We start from the raw sequence: 15,364 nt of genomic DNA, 5'->3' as shown, positions 1-15,364 counted from the left end.
CCACCCTCGCCATGCCTCCTGGAGGGGGCTGCTGCTCGCCAAGGGGTCCTACGTCTTCCCAGCCAGACCGTCCCCCCCTCCAGCCAGGGGGGGCTCAGTGTGCCATCTCCAGTGACCCCCCCCCGCCCCCGTTCCAGCAAAGCAGGGCTCCTCAGAGATCTTCTTTCCCCAGGCGGAGGGGGAAGTGTGTGGGAGGAGGGGGTCGCTGCAGCCCCTGCCCACTCCCCTCCCCCCTTTGCAGACTGCATTTGGATGCAGCCTCAGAGGTCGGATCTGTTGCAGGGCAGATTTACCATCCCCCCCCCACAGACACACTGCAGTCAGATCAGGCGAGGATTTTTGTGGAAGGGAGAGGGGGCTTTCCGTGGGCCTTTTAAACTCGCCTCATTGATTCTTGTTTCGCCAGGTCTTCTGAACGCCGCACCAGGCTACCTGGCTGGGCGACGGGGGGGGGGGGGAAGCCCGGCCCCCTCCAAACTGCGGCCGGCCCTTCTCGGCTCCCCGTCCCGCGCGGGGGGGGAGGCAAAGGCGAGCCCAGAGCGCCCCCCGGCCCCGCCCGCCTCCCTTCCCGGCCGAAGGAGCGCCGCCGCTTACCGGGGTCGTGAGAAACGGGAGACGAGGCGGCCGCAAAGTTGGGCATTTCGCACGGCTGCTCAGCGGCGCGCGTCCAGGGGGGCTGCCGTCCGTCCCGCCACAGGCGCCGGGGCCGGGGGCTGCGCCGCGCCTCGCCTCCGCTGGCGGCGGGGGGGCCTCTGGGTGCAAACGGGCTCTGCGGGCGGGTCAGAAGAAGGCCGGCCGGTTAGCGCCGGGGAAGGGGGAAGCGAGGCCGCGTCGAGGAGTTCCAAAACGTTCCGTTAAACGAGCGCCTGAACACGCCGCCGCCGCCGCCGCCGCCGCGGCACTTGAAAAAGTTGCCGAAACGCCATCCCGGAGATGCCCTCCTCGCGGTGGCCCGCCCTCCGGGAGCCGCGGACTACAAATCCCATCGCCTGCACCGGCCAAGGCGGGTGGGAAATGCGATACGGCCCCTCCGAAGGACCCCAGCGCGGGGGGGGGGAGGGACGGAGGGGGCATGACTGACCCCCGGGGGCGGGCTCGCCGTCTTCTTCGGGACCCGCTCCCGCTGCCTCGGCCCGCCCAGGGACCACGGCCGGCCGGCCCGCCCGCCCCGGCTCCGGGCACGTCCTCACGGCGGAGGGCGCGAAGCGGGCGGGGGCTCTGCGGAGGCGCAGCCGGTCCGCCAACCAGCCAGCCCCCGCGATGCTTCGCAGCCGCCCGCCCAGCAAGGCTCACCCTCCACGCGGCCGGACGGGAGCAGCCGGCCGGACCCTCCCCGAATCTCGGCGCTCGCCCGAGCGACCTGCCTCGCACCGGGCTCCCGCGGGGCTGCGGGGGGAGCCGAGCGCCGAGCGCGCCCGGGGCCAGAAGCTCCCGGCCTCGCCACCGTACTCACCGCAGCGCCGGCCTTCGCCATAATGCCCCGGGGGGCGGCCGCCCCGCATCTCCGAGGCCGTCCGGGCAGCGGGCAGAGGCGCGCCGCCGCCGGGCTCGGCTCCTCGGCAGGAGGGGCAGCCCCCGCCGCGCCCCCCTCCCCTCCCGGCCCGCCGCGCCGCGCCGCCGCCGCCGCCGCCGCCGCTTCCTCCGGGCAAGTCGGGGGGGCTTGCGGGGCGAAGGCCCCGGCCGGGGGGCAGGCAGGGCGGGAGGGCGGCCGCGCAGCTCGGCGCCGCCCGCGTCCCGGCGGGGAGAGCCTGCCCTGCGGAGCGCGCTCGCTCGCTCGCTCGCCCGGGACCAGCGGCGGCGCTGCAGTCCGGCGCCGGGCGGAGCTCAGTCGCGCAGCAGCCCAGCCAGCCAGCCCGCCGGCGGGCGGACGGGCGGAGAGAAGCCGGGCCCGGAGGGGAGGGGAGGGGAGGGGAGGGGAGGGGAGGGGGCGGAGTCGCCGGGGGCGCAGCCCGGGGCCCACGTGGGGACACTCCGGTCCGGCCGCAACGAGCCCGACGGCCACCCCCCCAGCCGGACTGATCTCTGCCAAGCTGGGGGGGGCAACCCGGGTGGCCGCGAGTGGGCAGCCGTCCTTCCCTCTGCCAGGGAAGCCCCCAGGGCGCCCCCAGAGAGGGCAGGCGGGGGGGGGTCTTCAACTCTCAGGGGGCTGCAGCCTCCTTCAGAAACCAGCCCCCACCTCAACGGAAAGAGGCCTGTTGCCCCCCCCCCCAAAGGCCTTGGTCACTGAATTACAGGAAACAAAGAAACCTGGCTAAAAACTCTGGTATAAAGCTGGCAAGAGCCACAAGGCGGCCGGACTGGCTGAAGAGTTCTGCTTGACCCAGAGTCTTGGGCCTCACTCTCACCAACAGACCAGACCAGATCCTGCACAGCCAACGGGCGCTTTCTTCCTTATTCCTGGCTTAGCCCACTGTGCCAACCGGAATTCAGGAAACCATGTGGGGGGACCCAGCTCCAAACTGCAAGAGGAAGGTTCTCTGGCCTGCAGCTCTCCCCCCCCGCCCCCCCCTCCGATCGGCTATAGCGGAAGGGCTGCTGGGCTCCCCAAGGGACTGGCCTACAAAAGGGCTCCCCCCCCCCCCCCCGCTGAACGGCCACAGCTCCACAGGCTGGGCAGCTTTTGCTGGATGAGACCATCTTAAGGTCCTGGTGGTCTGAGCAGCTTCTGGAAGTAGCCCTCACGATTGTTCTCAGCTCTGCAGCTGTGGGGCTTTGGGGTTTCTCCGCCTCTTGTCTCTTCCCTTTCCCCTCTCCCCCCCCCATTGAAAAGGGTACGGACTTAAGCTGCCCTACAGAGGAGTGGGGGGAATGAGGAGGGGAAGAGACAGATAGCGCTCCCCACTATGAAAGTCACCACGCTTTCAGTCCAGAAATAATTAAGGCACAGCAGAAATCCAATTCCTTTGAATGGAAATGAGTCTATTTTGGGCTTAGGTAGCGCTAGAGAGATTTCAAAGCGGAGCAGCCTCCCTTGCATCACACGGGCGCTGTTGAGGGGGCCGGCCCTGGAGGAAGTCCAGAGAGAAACCCAGATTGTTTGCTTGTTTGTTCTTTTCAAGATCCCAGCAATGCCCCAGTTTCAGCTGCGGTCCTGCCTTCCCTCCCCAGGGAACAAATTAAACCAAGACAATCGGATCCGGCCCTGCGGATGGAGCTGGTCGGCTTGTCGCTCCGAGACCCACCGATGAGCCTCACCTCTTGGGCAATGCAGAGCCAGAATCCGGAATCGGATCAGAATCCAGAAACTTCCAGTAGTTTCTTACAAGTCCACCACAAGTTTATGGCTTGGGGGGGGGGACCAGGGGACTTCAGCGGCCACAATGGATTCCCCCCCCCCGTGGAATCGGGGCAGGGGAGGGGAGAAGGGAGGGCAGAGGGGGTGACGGAGCACACAGGCGGGTCTGAAAAGACAACACACAGCAAGTCCCAGAAAGTCCTGAGAAGGCAGCAGTTGGCCTTGGAGGGGGGCTCTGGGGTGGGGGCTCTGGCAGAAGGAAGAGGCTGGAGGGGCAGGCAGGAGCGTCTTTTGACTGCCAGCCTTTGGGGGCAAGCCCACTTTGCTGTCCTCCTCATCCTCCACCTCAGAAACAATGAAAGAATGGGGGGGAGATCTTTACTATGGAGCAGGGATACAACCGGTGATTCCAAGGCTCTTGAGACCTCAGGGGACCACTACATCCGCTGCATCCTGCCAAACCCTGGAGCCCTCCACACATCCTGGATTAAAGCCCCCATGGTCCACAGCCGGGATGGGCAGTGCAATCCAGAAGGCCTGGCCTAAGCTGCTCCATCTTAAAAGCCTCAGCAAAATTTTCCCCTTCTGTGAACTGTGAAATGCTTCTTTGTCAACCAATAAAAGTGGGATCTTTCTCCAAGGCGTTGGGCATCATTTGTCAAGGTAGCTTTGGGATTACTCCATAAACCATGCTTTTAAACACCTTGAGAATGCGGGATACGTGAACCAGCTCTCAAATGGAGCCGACAATTTTGGTTAACAGCTGGCTAGACTGAGGTGTGCTCCCTGAGATGCAGCCGTAACATTTTAACCCCCTGCTGGAGCCGGCGGCTCTCCTGGCAGGTGCTTTTGCACATCTGCCGTGATGGACAAGCGATCCGGCATCCAGCAAGGCAGGTTTAATGTGCCCTTTTGCAACACCACAGCAGGAGCCGTGTTCGACAATTTCACCCAACAGGAAGCCCAGAAAAATACCAGGGAAAGGGGAGGCAGATCACGCCTGGCCAAGTCACTGGCATCCACACCAGCCTAAGGGCTGTTTACTGCAAGCAGGAGATTTATGCACATGCCAAGGCAGCCCTGATTTTCCAGAAGGCAGTGCAGACGTTCAGAAAGAACAGAGGCTCTGCCCTCTAGCTCAAAATCTAATAAGCACGATAAGAGAGGAAAATGGAATGGGAGGGAAGAGGAAACAAACCCAGAGCAAGATTTCCAGCTTGGGCAGATGGATGGACAATCTTCTGTGGCCCCAAAGGTGCTTTTCCAAATGGCAACTGAACTTTCTTGGTTTTTCTCGAAGACAATTCACTTCTCATCCAAGAAATTAATTTCTTCAGTTCTGGAACTGCAGAACTGAAAAAGCTTCTTGGATGAGAAGTGAAACGCCTTCAAGGAAAACCAAGAAAGTCCAGTTGCCTTTTGAAAAAACATATTTGGGGTAACCAAGACCTGGATGACTGAGAATCTCCACAGACATTCAGCTGCAATCTCCTGAATGGCCAGGGATCCAGCTACGGTCCTCTAGCGTGCCTCTTTTATCAGTCAATGTCAGGAATGTTTTCATCCCTTGCAATCTCTAGGTTTTCAGTCATTTCTCATGCACCAAGGTGCCTTTTTAAAACAAGACATCTTCCATTAATGGGGAGCAGAGCAAGAAGTTCAGAATGCCTTCTCAGCAATTTGAAGGAAGCCCTACGCTTATTATTCACGCCAGATCCGTGTGGTGCTTTGTACATTGCTATTACAATTCAGTGCGACCAGGCTGTGTAGATGTGTTTTTCAGCAATAGGGAGCACTCTGGCATAGGGAGAACGCCATTGTTCCAGGCAAACCTTTGTGTAAGTAAAGCCCAATTAATATAGGACTTTTGTTGGAGTAATTAGGCACCGATTCAACCATGCGTCTCCCTTTTGCCTACTTTGGGCCAAGGTTTCGAGATGTCTGCTCATCACAGATGACTTGTCCACCCGGAGACACGCCTTGAGCTGCATCCGTCACAGCGATCTCACAATCTGTTATGCAATGCACGCATTCTCTTTGCCATAGAAAATGAGAGGAGGGGGAGGACGAGGGGGAGGAGGAGATGAATTAGAGGGGACAAATCTTGCACCATGGGGACGCTTTCTTTCAATTAATTAGCTTACCATATTTACGTCCTTTTCTTTTCAGTTTAGCTGAGTTTCCCATCTTCTCAGCTGCAAAATGTCGTCTTCTGCTCTGCAGTCCTTCCAGTGAGCAGAATGTGGGGTTCTGTTCTCTGGAGAGCAGGAAAACACACCCGGTTACAACTTCTGTACATTGAGGCTGGCCATTGCTGGAAACACAGCAGCAAGACTGAGCTAAAATGGCATTTTTTTTTCTCCCAGCTAAAAAATGCAATAAGTGAAATCCTTTGTGCTAGATAGTGATTTCCCGACAATGAATGGAAAGCAGGTTGCATTTTGATAAAAGACGGTAAGAACACAAACAAACATTAATAAAACTATGGGTTAAATTGCACCCCAGTTCTGACTTTTAACCTCTTGAGCAAAGAGCTGCAGTACAACAACCTGAACTCTGAATGATAACAGAGCTTAGATGGGGCAACATGGAGGAATCGAATCCCAAGGGATGCCGTTCATCCTCCGCACTCCAAAGCAGGGTGGCCTTCTCTGGAGGAGACACGTGTTTCTCTCTCTCTCTCTCTCTCTCTCTCTCTCTCTCTCTCTCTCTCTCTCTCTCTCTGTGTGTGTGTGTGTGTGTGTGTATAGCGTCAACCAGCTTGAACATTTGCGACAGAGCTCCACCTATGGTCAACCTGAATTAAACCATCTGTGAAACTCCTCTATTCAGCAGATTCAAGGATCTGGGTTGCTGCATTACTGCTTTTTTAAATAGAGACTTTAAGGGATGATCCCATTGATCTGCACACTGAGGAAAGCTTCACTCCCCCTGCCCCATTGAAGGGAGCAGTCGGGGCTATTTGGGGAGGCATCAGCCACGCACAGAGGGGGAAATTCCCCACCGCCGAATGGCCAATGGAGACGAGTCTGCTTGAGCCAGGTTTCTCTGAACAGGGCTGGGGATGGACCGCCAGGCTCTGCCCACTTCAGGAGGGCACAGACGTAGAACTGGCGCTGACCAGTAACGTTGCCAAATGCCAGTCACCAAGTAGATTGCATTTTCTGCTCAGAGTGGATAAAATGGAGGTTGGTACCAGCCAGCCTTTGTGCCCAGGGGCTTCCCGGTTCTCCTCTGAAAACCCAGGTGGAGGGAGGGTCTCTGCTCGATTGACTGACTGAAGACACCAGGCCGGAGACCCCCACTTGCACGGGGTCCGGGGGGGGCAGAGGGGGGGCGGACTCCAGGCGCCAGCAATCCCCCCCCGAGGGAAAGGGTGCTTGAGGGGGGGCGTCTCCTCCCCGCGACCCCCGAGCGAGGCCAGAGGAGCCGCCGCCCCTCTCGCCCCCGCCCGTCGCCACACTGCCGCCCCCGCGGCCTCCGAAGGGAAGCGCGGCGAGGCTCCCCGGGCGGCCCAGCGGCGCTCGGACCGGGCTCGGACCGGCCTGGCCGGCTCAGCGCTGCCGAAAGCGCGGCTCAGCGAGCGTGGCCAATCGGGGCAAAGGTTCGGCCCCGCAGCGCTGCCGATTGGGCGCGATGGGGAACGTTCCGCCTCCTCTGCCTCCTGGTTGGCCGTAGGACCCTCCTCGGCAGGCTCGAAGGCGGGGAGTGACGGCGGGCCCGCCCCCAGCTGGCGCCTCTCTCTGCGCGTGCGCGGCATCCCTTCCGCGGTCGGTGCTGCGAGCGTCCCGGGCGGCGGCGGCGGCGGCGGCGAGGGGGGGCATCTCCGGGCGGAGCGGCTGCGGCGCGCGTGCGCAGAAGCGCCTGTGAGTTGAGGTGGCCCTTCAGGGATGGCCGTCGCCCCTCCGAGGAGGGGAGGGCGCCCCCAGTCGGAAGGAGCCGCCGGGTCTCGCTGCTCTTCCGGGGCCCCTTCCCCGGCCCGCCCAGCGCTGCCCCCCCGGCAGGGAGAGCCCCGGGGGCCGCCGGCGGCCGGAAGGGAGGGGGCCCGCAGGTCATCTAGTCCAGCCCCGCCCTCCGGCCCCGCTTCCCCCGGGCAGCCCGGAGAGCCCCCGCCCCTTGGAAGGGCGGCCCCCGCCCTGCTCCCCGCCAAGCCCCCTGCCCGGCCGGGGAGCCCCCGGGGGCTTCTCCAACGCCAGCCCGGGGGGGAGCCTGCTCCGGGCCCTGGCGGAGGGGGGCTTCGGCTGCCCAAGGCGGGAGCCCAGCCAGAGGCCGCTGCAGGTGGGAGCCCCAGGACGGGCCCCGGAGGGCCGGGGGGGCCGGTCTGGGATGGGGCCCTGACGGTGCCGTCTTGCCTTTCAGCCGGGAGAATGAATCCGGGCACGGAGAGCCGGAAGCCGCTGCGGGCCAGGAAGACGATGGCTCTCAGCAGCCGGAAGCAGGTGGAGCTTCTGGGCAAAATGAAGGCTGTCCCGGCTGGCGGAGGAACCGCGGGCGAGGAGAGGCCGGCGGAACCCGTCGGGCCGTGCCCCAGGCCCCCAGACGAGCGAGACCGGGCTGGGACCGGAGCCGGACCAGAGCCGCCCCCAGCCAAGGACCCGCTGCCCAGCTTGGTGGTCAATTCCGAAATTAGCATTTATAAGGACCCCCAGGAGATGCTCAAGGAGCTCCCGAACCCGGATGTCAAGCAGTTCTTGAACGCCGGCGCGTTGCAGGACATTCTCTGGCACTGGTACGAAAAGGAGTCCGGCTCGCCCTTGCTGAAGCCGGTCAAAGTGTCCCTGGAATTGGGACCGGCTGGCCAGCTTCCGGATCAGCTTCCGGTAGCCTCTTCCACACGCGAAATCGCTGCCGCAGAGGCTGTAGCGGAAACCCCGGCCTGCCAAGCTCTTCCAGTATTGCAGCGGGAGGAGCGCCGCTTCCAGGGGCCTGAAGCAGAGGGGGCTCCTGCAGAGCCGCTGGGTAAGAGCGGGACCCCTTTGAAAGTCAGTAAAGGTACTTTAAAAAGGTTGCCAGCTTGCTCTTTCCTCTTGCAGCTGGTCCCGAACCCCCCTAGTAGCCCCCGTTTCGGTGGAGGGGAGATTGGAAGCGTTTCAAGCAATTGAAGAAATACAGGCAGTCCTTGACTTAGTTCGTGTAGTGACCGTTCAAATTGATGACAGCACCAGAAAAAGTGACTTAGGACCGTTTTCCACACTTAACGACCTTTGCAGCATCCCCCATGGTCACGTGATCAAAATTTGGCTGCTTGGCAACCAGCTTCTATTTATGACGGTCACAATGTCCAAAAGTCACATGATCCCCTTTTGCGACCTTCTGAAAAGCCAAGTCACCAGGGAAGCCGGATTACTAACATCGACTGCAGTGATTTGCTTAACAACTGCGGCAAGAAGGGACGTAAAATGGGGCAAAACTCACTTAACAAATGTCTCACTTAACAACAGAAATTTGGGGCTCAATTGTGGTTGTAGGTCGAGGACTACCTGATTTGGATAACGGTGCTCAATCCTAGCTTGCCCCCCGCCTTGCTTTGGGGGAGAGTGGCCGACAGCAGCCTTCCATAAAGCATGGATACGTTTGCGCAATCATTGTATTTCTCTTCTTCTTGTTAAACCCTTTTTGCAAAGGTGGTAGGGGAATTCTTCAAGGGAGGGTCCTGGAGCTTAGCCCAAGCAGGGCCTGGCAGGGCTCAGATTTGCCTTCCCAATCCCTCCGTGAAGGTCTCCCGTCTCTCCTGGCAGGAGAGGGGCAGCGGAAGAGGGCAGCGTCCAACGGCGAGGAAGACGTCCTTCCCAAACGCAGCAAAGCATCTGGGGACCCCGCAGAGGGGACCACTCCAGCCGTGGAGAAAGCGGAGTCCGGGCTGGGAAAGGTAAAGGGACGTTTGCCCCTCCGAACGTGGACCCTGTGGCACATGGGTCTCTTGCGAGCGCCGCTTCCCATGGGGGCCACGCCAAATCCCTGCCGAGCGGGGCCCAATGGTAGCAGCGCTGTGGCTTGTCGCTAGTAGATATGTTGGCAGTAGTTTGAGCTCTTCCTGTTGGCCGTACATAACCGCTCTTTTTGTCTTGATAGCTTGCTTCAGGCCCTCCTCGGGCTGGAAAGTCCACAGGTAATGCCGCATGGGGCAGTTGCATTATTGGGGTGGGGGGGTCTCACTCCAGCTGCATCCCTGGAATGTTCAAGTGAGGGCAGCCTGTTCTTCCTTGCATCTTGGGCTTGCTTCACCCATGCACACGATTCTGCCCCAGGGAAGCAACGGTTTTGTTACGAGATTCGGAGAAGGATGGATTTAGATATATCGGGGTGTCTTCTGTCTCCAGAGTACAACTTTTGCATAAACTTGATTTCCAACCTCTTTGTTACTTTTGCATCCTGCAAAACCAGCGAGGGGTGCCTTAAAAAGCGAGCGTGAAAGACAAGCCCAGAGTCCTGGCTGGGTGGGGAGCAGCTCCCCTGTCCTTCAGACCCTCAGTGGCCTCTGCGTCTTGGCTTGGACTGAGCAGAAGGGATGGTAAGATTGGGGAGGGAGCTCGCCACAACGATGGAAGCCGCTAGAAATCCAGTAATTAGAAATGTTTCACAATAAGCGCATGTATCATACATCTGTGTATCAAAGGTGTGGGAAAGTCCTATTTCTGATTGATTGTGTTTGGGGGGGGGAGTGCCGTGAAGCTGAAGATGTCCCCATTTATGTATTTTTCTTGCTTTAGGTCAAGCGCCTGATTCAAAATCAGCTGGAGGCCTCGATGAGAGAATTAGACCAGGGTCTCTGGCGCTTAAATGAAAGAATTGATCACACGCAGTGCCTGCGGAAACACAAAGGCATCGCCATTAAGATTGTAGTAAGGAGCCCCTTCCTTTAAAGCTCTGTATGTGTGTGTACATGTGTGTCACGCACACAGGACACAAGCTTTTATGTGTCTTTGTGGTTCTCACACGCAGTTTGATGGGCCTCACAAGAAGCCTCTCTGCTCCTGTTAAGGAGCTGCGAAGGGTTGGGTGTGCTGGTACAGGGCATGTGGATTCAAGGCTGATGTTCCACTGGTGCAGCTGGAGTCCTGCTTCCCTGATTCTGCAAGAACCTCCTCCCGTTTTCTTGCAGAAGAAAATCTCCAGACTGGACAGACACATCAATGCTGTGATATCGTTTCAGAGGACGGCGTTATCCCAAAAGGTGAGGCTTGTGCGGCAGCAATGCTCTGGATCGTTCAGTCCCCGAGAGCCAGGGCTGCAGGGGGGGTTGCAGCACGGCCTGATCCTCCGTTTCGGTGCCTCTCGACGGGATCTGATGATGTTGGGGTTTCCTTTAAGTGGCGATGGGATCGTTGCCCCCAAATCCAGGAAATCCAGATCGGTGCAAGTCTTCGATGCACAATAACGACATTGTTAGATAAAATATGCTACCTGTGCTCCTTTCCCAGTTGGGTTGGTTTCTTTCTTAACGCTCAGAGCTTTGGCCAAGGACTTCAGAAGACAGCCCTGTTGCCCCAATTTCTCCCCTCCCTGTCCCTGAAAAGGCTACTTTTGCCTCGGAGAGAAAATGGCTGGGGAAAAGCATGGTTTCCGAACCTTCAGAGGCAGAGACGCAGGTCTGAAATGCTGGTGTCCCCTTGATTCAGATGTTCGTAATAAACCCTAAAAGGCTTCTCTCCGGCTCCGAACTCTTCGCTTTTGAGGCAGGGGTCTCAAGGGGGCTTAGGAAAACAAAAATATCTCAGAAGCAAAGTTTACGTGGAGGTCCTTAGGGAGGAGCCAGCCAGAATGGGATTTTACGCTGAGGCCAGGCTCCAGGATCAGTGGGAAGATATATTTTCCCGTAGTTGAGAGTAAATGCTTTTTCCCGCTTCCTTTTCCCAGGTCCAGCAGCCCAGGGCACATGCTCAAGGTAAAATATTAAATGGCGCCACCCTGCCTCTGAACACGGCTGTCGGCGAGCCGGTGCCACCCAAAAAGCCAACATCAACTGAAATCTTGTCTTCCACCGCGGAAAGGTCAGTGGCAAATGGGAGCGCTGCTTCCATCCGCCCTGTGGAGGAAGCCTCCCTGGCGTCTTCGGTGGAGAGAGGCCAGCCGCTTGGTAACCTCTTGGTAGACGCTGTGAATTATGGGTGCTTCTTGATCAGGTCGCCTGGTGCTGATGTGGTCCCTTGCCTTGAGGTGCCGAAGCAAAGCTCGGGGGTGCCGGCTGCCGGGGCTCCAGGTACGGAGGGAGCGACTCGCTTTTCAGCTTCCCAACAAACACGTTTGAAGAGAAGCAGTTACGTAATAGGAGAGTATCTGGATGGACCCGAGTGAGCAAATTAAGTGACAAGTCTCTGGCAGGTCTTTCTGGAGGGGGCACCAGGTGTGCTTTCCTTCTTTTGCCCCAAGGAGAAGTAAAATAACTGAGGATTATGCAACCTGTAATGGTAGCACACTCGAGCAGCAGGATTTAGCAATTAGCGGGTCTCCTGCAAGTAGCTTGGCATGCAGCAGAATGGAAGTGGCAGGCGGGCAGCTTGCTTGGCCCACCATGGACCCCTGCGGAGCTTGGAAGCACCTGCCTCCAAAGGACCCCCAGATGCCTCATAGAGGGCCTGAGTGAAGTGGGGCCGGGAAGAGGCCTCAGCTCGCTTGAGTCAGCTGCTTTTCATTGGGGCCGAGATGTTGTTCTCCGTTGGCTGATGGAGCAGCAGTCCAGGGATAGGAAGGGACTGTGGCTCAGGCCATTTGCAAACTGCAGCCCCCCCCCCCCGTCCAAGACTGCCCCGTAGGCCAGGGGTCTTCAAACTTGGCCCTTTTATGACTTGCGGACTTCAAGGGCCAAGTTTGAAGACCCCTGCCCTAGGCTGAAGCTGAGAGGGGGCACCCGACTGCTCTCGCACCCAGCGCAGGCGTGTTCCAGCTTCTGCCTTTCTGAGCCACCCAACAAAATCTGAGTTTTAAAACCACCCTTGCTTGTGTCCAATTTCTGCAGCTCATCCACCAAAAGCAGCTGCTGGGCACACAGACCCTCCAGGTGAACAGGTGAGCGAGTCCAAGGTCAGCTTTGAAGCTGCGCTGCGTTTTTCTGCTCTTTGACTTTTTCCAATCTTTTTCCTGCTCTGCAGTTACAAAAGAGCCAGAATTCTGAGTATCTTTGCTGTGTTTTGCATGTGCTTTTATTTCTAATCCTGCCGTATTTCTGGAAAAAAATTGTTCTTATAAGCTGCAAGAGGCTGTTTGCAGACCAAAATCGGGATCCACTTGGTCCATCTAATTTACCTTTCCTCCTAATTACAGGATGCAATGGTGATTGACTTAACAGATGAAGAAAGCAATCCTGATCAAGGTGAATAGACTGTTTTTCCACACCTTTCTGACAGTGGAGAGGGAGTGTTTGTATTTATTTTAATTACATGGCTTTCCAGTCTCTACCCTGCTTTTTCTCAAAGCGGTGGAGTAAACAGGATAGAAACGTGCAAATGAAACGGAGGGCAGTTGCTTCAAAATGTTCCAGTCATCTCTGGAGGAATAAAAAGTTTCTTCGGGCAGAATCTTTGTACTGGACCGGCTGCCTCCTGGAGGGGGGTTGGCCCAGAGCGTTTGGGTGCCAGTGAACGGCCAGGAGAGGGAGGGGGGTGTTGGGGGCTATTTCTTGCCTTGCCTTGCCTTTAGTTGCCCTTTTTGGGTAGCTGTTGCAATTGTGAGAAGCCATCTGATGTGGACCTGCCACCACAGGGTGCTTAGCACAGGGCTTAAAATGCTGTACTAACCCTTCCTCTCTGTGGGCCAAGAAGGGAAGGAAGAAGGAAGCAGGCAGCTGGGCCAGGAAAGCCAGCCAGAGAATCTTCCCCAGCCTGCAAGACAATCCCCAAATCAGGTATTTAAACACTCTCCCGATTGTGAGGCCTCCTGTGTCCCCTACAGGCGTGATGGGGTGCACAAGTAAACCCTACCATATAGAAAGGAGCATTTAAACAGGGAACAGTTTGGTTCTTTCCTGAATTTGCCTTCCCTTGAGTGAAGACCTGCATTGGGAGGGATGTTTTATTCGCTTTGCCACAAGGGGGCAGCCTTGCAGCAGGAAAGGCCCAGGATGGATCCTGAAGCAGCAGCTGAGCGTGGAAAACCTTGGGGGGCTTCCGGGGCTCACCGGCCCCAAACACTCTCAGTTTCCTGCTGCAACAGTCCATTGCTTAGCTCGGCCCTAAAACAGTGTGGAAGGCTTGGAGTCCTCCGGGAGTCTCCCTCAAGCAAGGCGAGCCCAGGTCCGTTTCAGCTGCCCTGGGGGGGGGGGGGGAAAGGCTCGCTCAGGGTAACCGGGCCTCGCTCTCAGTTAGGCCTCTGGGGCTTGGCATTACGCCCCTCTCTGGGCAGAGCAGGCCAGCCTTTCGAAAGGTGGAAAGCAGGAGGAGGAGATGCCGGTTGGGGCTCCACGGGACACGGGCTGTGTGCGTGAAGCACGTCTGTTTGGCTTCCGGCGTTTGGCCAGACCTTTCCTGCTGAAGGGGTACAGGAACGCCTGCAGAGGGGTTGTGGGGGAGCAGGGAAGCCCTTGCCCCTCTGCCCTCCCTTAATCCTTTCTCTTGGCCCTTCCATCTGACAGGGACCCCCAGACCTCCTCTTCTGTGTGTGGGACGCTTTGCACGGCTCGGGGGGCCCTGCTTTGTGGGCACGGGTGGGACGGCCCCTTCGCCTGCCTGCTTACGAACCGCATCTCCTGCCTCCTCCAGGTGCCCCCGAGGTTTCCGCACCTCCCTCCCTTGCCTAGCGTTGAGCCCGACCCAGCGCACTCCAAGGACCTCAGAGACACTCTGCCCCCCCAGAAGCTGGAGCTGGTGGTGGCTCAGGTGAACCAGCCCAAAGGCATTGCCCTCCAGTGGAACATCAGCCGAGTGGACCCCCGGTGCGCCCCCATCGAGAGCTTCTCCTTGTTCATCTGCCTGGAGGACCTCAGCAGCGGGACGACCTCTGAGTGGAGGAGGACCAACGTCCTCAAGGCCCTCCCTCTGCCCATGGCCTGCTCGCTCTCCCAGTTCCCCCGCCCGGCCAGGTGCTACTTCACCATGCAGTCCAAGGACATTCACGGGCGCTACGGCCCCTTCTGCGAGGTCCAGTCCATCTCGGCTCTCTAAAGGGAGCCGCCAGCCTGCTTGGGGAGCGGCAGGACCCCCTCCCTAACCGGGCACCGCTTTTCCTGGATTATTTTTTTTTAGGGGCATTAGTTTCCCAGCTCGTTGTGTTGAAAACACCCCGGCCAGTTCTTGGTTGACCATTTTTCCCTCCTGCACCAAGCTGGCATCAGGTGTGGGAGAACATCACAGAAAAAGCTCAGCAGGACGGCCTCCCACCCTGGATGTCTCCGAAGAGAAGCTGGAGGTTTATCCACTCCCCCCACCCCCCACCCAGTGAATCAGCCTCGAGGCCTCCAAGAGGGGAGACTTTGCTTTCGGTATTGTCGTTTTCATCCCTTCACCAGCAAGATGAGAGAGAGACATGTTCTCTTGCCCCAAAGCGAAGTGGGTCAAAAAAAGGTTGTTTTTTTAAAAAAATAATAAAGTGCCTTTTCTGTTGGATTTTCCTGCAGGCTGACTGTATTTTCCTGATTTTGTAAAAGGCCACTGGTGGGTGGTCTGTTCTGATTTTTCCACCTCTTTCAACATTCCTGAAGAAATAGCTAACGTGTGGAATCTCACAGGCTATCACCTGGCACACTCTTTCTCCACCTTGGCTGTGGACTTCAACTCCCAGAATTCCCCAACTGGCTGGGGAAGTCTGGGAGCTGAAGTCCACACACCTTAAAGTTGCTTTTAGTAGCCAGGAAGGTTCCTGGGAATGATGTGGCATCCGTTGCCTGGAGGGCACTTAGCAGTAACTAGCCTGTGCAGACTTACTCCTTGCTTGTAAAAAAGAAATCTGATTACGGTGCAGAAATACTGTTCACCAAGGAACAACTTTCTGCTTGTTCTCGAGCCACCCTGAAGAGGAAGCCCTTGAGCAGCCCACCTCTCTAAGCGAGGGTCCCCCTGCTGGGGCCGTTTGGCTGCCCGGAAGGGGGAGGGGCTGCGCTTCCGCCTTTTCTGGGAAGCCTGGGGGCCCCCAGGCTCTTCAGGTTAGGGTCTCAATAGGTCACTTTCCAAGCCCTCTTCCCGGCTGTGACGGGGACTA

General features: G+C 58.2%; 1 protein-coding gene across 1 annotated transcript; it reads left to right on the top strand.

The window, feature by feature from the left end:
• Nucleotides 1–6,996: 6,996 nt before the first annotated feature.
• ATF7IP2 (activating transcription factor 7 interacting protein 2) lies at nucleotides 6,997–14,772 on the top strand. The gene is made up of 11 exons (XM_081338498.1): nucleotides 6,997–7,101; nucleotides 7,595–8,227; nucleotides 8,974–9,104; nucleotides 9,946–10,077; nucleotides 10,338–10,409; nucleotides 11,093–11,226; nucleotides 11,359–11,435; nucleotides 12,192–12,241; nucleotides 12,497–12,545; nucleotides 12,991–13,076; nucleotides 13,930–14,772. Exons 2-11 carry the CDS (start codon nucleotides 7,603–7,605, stop codon nucleotides 14,329–14,331), a joined length of 1,758 nt encoding a protein of 585 aa, XP_081194624.1. The 5' UTR covers nucleotides 6,997–7,101; nucleotides 7,595–7,602; the 3' UTR covers nucleotides 14,332–14,772.
• The last annotated feature ends 592 nt before the right edge of the window (nucleotides 14,773–15,364 follow it).

Source organism: Vipera berus (genome assembly GCF_964194415.1).
Source record: "Vipera berus genome assembly, chromosome: 13".
In the NCBI taxonomy this organism is placed as follows: Eukaryota; Metazoa; Chordata; class Lepidosauria; order Squamata; family Viperidae; genus Vipera; species Vipera berus.
The sequence above is the reverse complement of the archived record's forward strand: the minus strand, read 5'-3'. Positions and strand labels throughout refer to the sequence as shown.